Source organism: Salvelinus sp. IW2-2015, unplaced genomic scaffold, assembly GCF_002910315.2.
Source record: "Salvelinus sp. IW2-2015 unplaced genomic scaffold, ASM291031v2 Un_scaffold3485, whole genome shotgun sequence".
NCBI lineage: Eukaryota > Metazoa > Chordata > Actinopteri > Salmoniformes > Salmonidae > Salvelinus > Salvelinus sp. IW2-2015.
Window position 1 is genome coordinate 65,895 of NW_019944765.1, and position 7,118 is coordinate 73,012.

At 43.9% G+C, this 7,118-nt stretch overlaps 1 protein-coding gene across 1 annotated transcript in view; it reads right to left on the bottom strand.

Moving 5' to 3' along the window:
- The window catches only part of LOC139025885 (CUB and sushi domain-containing protein 1-like), a 10,903-nt gene extending 9,871 nt beyond the window's left edge, over positions 1-1,032 (bottom strand). Inside the window, exon 1 of the mRNA XM_070441134.1 lies at positions 849-1,032. Coding sequence (XP_070297235.1) covers positions 849-1,032 — 184 coding nt within the window. The remainder of the gene's footprint in view (positions 1-848) is intronic.
- Positions 1,033-7,118: the final 6,086 nt, after the last annotated feature.

Below are 7,118 nucleotides of genomic sequence, written 5' to 3' on the forward strand. Positions count from 1 at the left end.
CACAGAACATCGAGCACAATGACAATCGGTTCTTGGTCACAGATGGGCACAACTCATCGGTTCTTGTCACAGATGGGCACAACTCATCGGTCCTTGTCACAGATGGGCACAACTCATCGGTTTCTGGCACAGGATGGGCACATATCTCGTCAGATGGGGCGGTTCTCGGTCCCTGGTCACAGATGGGCACAACTCATCGGTTCTGGTCACAGATGGGCACAACTCATCGGTCCTGGTCACAGATGGGCACAACTCATCGGTTCTGGTCACAGATGGGCACAACTCATCGGTCCTGGTCACAGACGGGCTGTTGCAGCAGACGACAACACTGGGTTCCCATCAGTTAAAACAAGAAGGAGCGGCTGCAGTGGGCATCACCATCACTGAGGACTGAAAAAACATTGCCTGGTCCGACAAAAATCCCGGTTCCTGTTGCGTCATGCTGATGGCAGAGTTAGGATTTGACGTAAACAGCGTGAGTCCATGGCCCCCATCCTGCCTGGTGTCAACGGTACAGGCTGGTCCTGGTGTCAACGGTACAGGCTGGTCCTGGTGTCAACGGTACGGGTTGGTACTGGTGTCAACGGTACAGGCTGGTCCTGGTGTCAACAGTACGGGCTGGTCCTGGTGTCAACGGTACGGGCTGGTCCTGGTGTCAACGGTACAGGCTGGTCCTGGTGTCAACGGTACGGGCTGGTGGTGGTGATGTAATGTTTTCCTGGCACACGTTAGGTCCCTTGATAGCAAATTGAGCAACTGTAGAATCTATGCCCCAAAGAATTCAGTCTGTTCTGGCGGCAATAAACAAAGTATAGGTATGTCAACTCCAACCAATGAGGACTACTCACGTATGCAGCGGGACGGGGCCTGATTGGAGCTCCACCTCCCAGACTCCTGACAGACGACTGACACGGCCAGGGGGCTGGCCAATCTGAAACCGGGGTTGCATTGGTACATGGCCCTGGCACCAAGAGTGAAGTCCTGCCCGACAATACTACCGTTTACTGGAGGTATAGGCATCCCACAAGCCATCACTGAAAGAGAGGGGAAGGGAGGGGGGCAAAGGGGGGGAGAGAGAGAGAGAGAGAGAGATAGAAATAGAAAGAGGAATGGAAAGAGATACAGTGAGAGAGAGAAAACAACATTACAAAATTGAAAACAGAGCAGTTGGTAGATATGGATTTAACCAAGATGGAATAAGGGATTATTTCACCGTCAGGCAAAGAACCGGCAGTGACAAAGCACATGACATAAAAACTACCCAGGAGGCTTTAGAATAAGCATCTCTGTATGCATAGAGCTTCTCTCACAACATGCCCCTTGTACAAATGCTCTCACTCTCACAAGTATTATCGTGGCATAAACATTAGTTTGCCCCCCCCGTCTGCGCTCGGTAAACATAACCTGCCTGCATCTCAAATGGTACCCTAATCCCTACCAGAGCCCTGGTCAAACGTAGTGCACTAAGTAGGGAATAGGGTGACAATTTGGGACTCTGTCAGTAGAGAGCTACGTAATTCAGACTACAGATCACACCTGCAGTTGACTTTCGAAGCACACAATGGCCGCCCCGCTGTTACCAATTTCCACATTCACTGCTGTTGTTGATACAGCATCACCGCAACTGTTGATACAGCTGGTCACCGGAGTAGGGCTGCGGGGCGATTGAAACCCTTAGGTTTTGTTTCTGAGAGAAAGCATACATAGGAAAAGTTTATGGGGAATCGACTGTGGTTTTTACAACGGGTTGTTTTGAGAGTAATAGAATGCTGCAGGATGGGGCTTTAAAGAGCAGCTTGGATTTCGGAGGAAAGATTTCAAATGTTTCCGTGTCAACGTGATTTCCTGGGGTCTTAGAGCATCTTTATTCTATCAGCCAATCAAATCTTCCATTAACCAATCAAATCTTCTATCAACCAATCAAATCTTCCATTAACCAATCAAATCTTCTATCAACCAATCAAATCTTCCATTAACCAATCAAATCTTCCATCAACCAATCAAATCTTCCATTAACCAATCAAATCTTCCATCAGCCAATCAAATCTTCCATTAACCAATCAAATCTTCCATTAACCAATCAAATCTTCCATCAACCAATNTTCCATTAACCAATCAAATCTTCCATCAACCAATCAAATCTTCCATCAACCAATCAAATCTTCCATTAACCAATCAAATTTTACATTAACCAATCAAATCTTCCATTAACCAATCAAATATTCCATTAACCAATCAAATCTTCCATCAACCAATCAAATCTTCCATCAACCAATCAAATCTTCCATTAACCAATCAAATATTACTTGCACTACCATGGAAGCTGTGTGATGTCACATAGGCTTACCCTCGTCTATTACTCTGACATGGATGCTGTGTGATGTCAACAGTAGCTGGTACCCTCGTCTATTACCTGCCACATAACATGGAGCTGTGTGGTGTCAAGTAGGCTGTTACCCTCATCTATTACTGCACTAACCATGGAGCTGTGTGATGTCACAGTAGCGTGTACCTCATCTATACTGCATCTAACCATGGAGCTGTGTGATGTACAGTAGGCTGTACCCTACGTCTATTTACCTTGCACTGACCATGGAATTGTGAATAGCCACATGTAGGCTTGTACCTCGCTATTACCTGACTGACCATGAGCTGTGTGATTGTCACGTAAGGCTACCCTTCGTTATTACCTAGCACTGACCATGGAGCTTGTGTGATGTCACAAGTAGCTTACCCCTTCGTCTATTCCGCACTGACCATGGAGCTGTGGTGTCACAGTAGGTTGTACCCCTTACGTCTTATCCTGCACTTGACCATGGAGAGCTGTGTATACAAGTATTGCGGCATGCGTTTCAGGTTCAAGCTGTTACAGCTTGGTCTGCACTTCTCCCTAACCAATTTATTAGCCTTAAAAACATGTTCTTTTTGTATTATTACTGTACTTGATAACCTCAGCCAACCACACACGGCGTACGGCGTTTAGGAGAAGCAAATGGAGGCAAATAAACAATGTAATGATTCAATCTAGGTATACCAACTGACGGAACTAACTGGTAACATTGGGCTTTCCGGTGGCTGCAGGCGTCCAAGCACTGCATCTTTCAGTGCTAGAGGTGTCCACAAGACCCTGGTCAAGCGGTCTAAGGACAACTGTTCAATGGGCTGAAGGTGTCATACAGAACCCTGGTTTCAGTGGTCTTAAGAGAGGTCATTACAGACCCTGGTTTCAGCGGTCTAAGAGGAAGTCATAGACCCGCTGGTACGCGGTCTAAGAACTGCATGCTTCAGTGCTAGAGGTGTCCATACAGGACCCCTGGTTCAGTGTTCTAAGGCACTGCATTCTTCAGTGACCTAGAGGTCCTACAGACCTGTTTCACGGTCTAAGAACATGCAATCTAGTGCTAGAGAGTACACTACCAAGACCCTGGTTCAGCGGTCTAAGGACACTGCATCTCCATGCTGGGAAGTCACTACAGGACCTGGTTCAGTGGTCTAAGGACAACTGCATTCAGTGCTGAGAGTCACTACAGGAACCCTGGTTTCAGCGGTCTAAGGCACTTGACATCTTCAGTGCTAGAGAGATGTCACTACAGACCCTGGGTTTCAGCGTCTAAGACCCATATCTCAGTGCTGAAGCGTCACTACAGAACCCTGTTCCAGCGCGGCTAAGACACTGCATTCTTCAGTGTAGAGGCCCCACTACCAGGACCCTGGTTTCAGCGGGTCTAAGGCCTGCTCTCAGTGCTAGAGGCGGTCACTACAGCACCTGGTTCAGCGGTCTAAAGGCAACTGCCATCTCAGTGATGAAGGGAGGTCACTAAGCCTGTTCAGCGGTGCCGAAGGCACTGCAATCTCAGTCCTGAGCGGTCACTACAAACACCCTGGTTGATTTACTAGTCTGTATCCACCGGCCGTGATTGGGAGTCCCATAGGGCGGCACAATTGGCCCAGTGTCGTTCGGGTTTGGCCGGGGTAGGCCTCCATTGTAAATAAAAATTTGTTATTATCTGACTTGCCAATGTTAAATAAGTTATAATAAAACAAATAAAAATACAAGTTTGAATTATATGTTGTGGTTTTTAGACTTCTGACCGTCCATACTGAGATAAGGGTGTTCCTAATTTAAACCGATAAAAAGAAAGGTCAGGGTGTCCTTAATTTAAGACATTAAAGTTAAAAGGCTGTGTACAAATTAAATTGCCTTTATTAACATTGCAAAGCCCAAAATTTTTCAATCAACTTCACTGTTGGGGAGGTACATGCTGTTAGTTGCTGCCATATGGACTCATGTCACCCTTGTCTCCAGCATCATCAGGTTAAATGTAAGGTCTAAACACGCGTTCTTTGTTTATTTCACTTTCTTATAAACATATCACTAGATTCCCAGCTTCTGATTCAATAGCTCTGATCAATATCTCTGATCAATAGCTCTGATCCAATTCTTGATAGCTCTGATCATAGCTCTATAATAGCTCTGAATCAATAGCCTGATCAATAGCTTCTGATTAATGCTCACAATAAGTCTTGATAATAGCTCTGATCAATATATAATTAAATCTCTGTCAATACGTTCTGATTCAATAGCTTCTTGATTCAAATACTCTGATCAATAGTCTTGATCAAATAGCTCTGATCAAAGTCTGATCAATCACTTCTGACAATTAAGCCTTGACTCAATAGTCTGATAAAGCTCTGATCATACTCTATCAATAGCTCTGATCATAGCGATCATCAATAAGCTCTGATCCAATAGCTCGGAATCAATAGCTCTGAACAATAGCTCTGATAATAGGCTCTGTAATAAGCTTCTGATAATAACTCATGAATCCAATAATAAATCTGATCAATAGCTCGATAATAATTCTGATCAATAACGTCTGATTCATATCTGGATCAAGTTGTAAATGACAGTGGTAATGGAGGAACGGTTTGTTAATTTTTTCTATATCAGGAAAAATAAAGTAAGCCTGCTTTTTCCGCTTGGAACCGAGGGGAACCCGGCAGGTTTTTTTCAACTAGGCCTCATCTTGGTTTCCTCGTGCACAAAGTGGTGGAAAATAGAGGTTGAATAAATCTAGTCCAGGAATATTAACGTATCGGTAGGAACATTTATTCTATCTCCACCCCAAGATAGCTGGTTGAATAGCAAATGGTATCTCATGCTATGTTGAAAGTCAGAATTAACGTTAGACAAGGAAAGGCATATAGAATTCCATTTTCCATTTATATTTAGGGTTAACTGGGTCGGAAATTCCCCATTGCTAAGTGGCAAGAAAAGTGCATGTGAACCTTTGGAATTATTGGATTTCTGATAAATCGGTTCACCATATTTGATCTGATCTTCAATCAGGTCACTTATTAATAGACAACACAGGTCTGCTTAATAATAACACACAAATATTGGTAATTTTCCTTGTATATTTTGAATACATCATTTAAACCATTCAAAGTGTATATTGGAAAAGTATGTGAACCCCTAGGCTAAATGTTCTCCAGAAGCTAATTGGAGTCAGGGGTCAGCTAACCTGGAGTCCCAATCATGAGAGGAGATTGGAGATGTTGGTTAGAGCTGCCATGCCCTTAAAAACACTCACAAATTTTGAGTTTGCTATTCAAAATGAGCATTGCTGATGTGAAACCATGCCTGGAAAAGACATCTCAGAAGACCCAAGATTAAGAATTTTTGAACTTGCATAAGCTGGAAAGGGTACAAAAGTCTTCAAAAAGCCTTGATGTTCATCAGTCCATGGTAAGACAAATTGTATATAAATGGAGAAAGTTCAGCACTGTTGCTACTCTCCTAGGAGTGGTCGTCCTGCAAAGATGACTTGCAAGAGCAAAGCGCAGAAGCTAATGAGGTTAAGAAGAATCCTAGAGGTGTCAGCTAAAGACTTACAGACATACGTAAAAACACTAAACAAGAATGGTGTTCATGGGAGGACACCAACGGAAGAAGCCACTGCTGTCGATTATAAACCATTGCTGCTCGTCTGAAGTTTCTCAAAAGAGCATCTGGATGTTCCACAGCGTCCTGGCAAAATATTTCTGTTAACAGATGAAACCTACAGTTGAGTTGTTTGGAAGGAACACAACACTATGTGTGGAGAAGAAAAGGCACAGCACACAACATCGAAACACCATCCTAACTGTAAAGTACGGTGGAGGGAAGCATCATGGTTCGGGGCTGCTTTGCTGCCTCAGGGCCTGGACAGCTTGCTATCATCGACGGAAAAATGATTCCAAAGTTTATCAAGACATTTTGCAGGAGAATGTAGGCTATCTGTCCGCCAATTGAAGCTAACAAGAAGTTGGGTGATGCAACAGGAACGACCCAAACACAGAAGTAAATCAACAACTGAGTGGCTTCAACAGATGAAAGTGCCCACTCTGGAGTGGCCCAGTCAGAGTCCTGACCTCAACCCGATTGAGATGCTGTGGCATGACCTCGAGAGCAGTTCACACCAGACATCCAAGAATATTGCTGAACTGAAACAGTTTTGTAAAGAGGAATGGTCCAGAATTCCCTGACTCAGAAAACGTTTGGTTGAGTTTATTGCTGCCAAAGAAGGGTCAACAAGTTATTCAATCCAGGGGTTCACATACTTTTCCACTCTGCATGTGAATGTTTACACGGTGTGTTCAATAAAGACATGAAAACATATAATTGTTTGTGTGTTTTAGTTAAGCAGACTGTGTTTGTCTATGTTGTGACTTAGATGAAGATAGATCAAATTTGATGCCCAATTATGCAGAATCCAGGTAATTCCAAAGGGTTACATTACTTTGACTGTAGATTACTTCCGGGAAACTTTCAAAATTCTCATTCTGCTTGTATAGAAACTTGTTCATGTTAGGCTTCTAATGTATTGATGGTGGTGGGGGATTCTCTAACGTATTGATGGTGGTGGGGATCCTCTAGGTCTTGATGGTGGTGTGGGGGATCCTCTAATGTATTGGATGGTGGGTGTGGGATCCTCTAATGTATTGATTGGGTGGTGTGGGGATCCTCTAATGTATTGATGGTGTGTGTGGGGATCCTCTAATGTATTGATGGTGGTGTGGGATCCTCTAATGTTATGTGTGGTGTGGGGATCCTCTAATGTATTGATGGTGGTGTT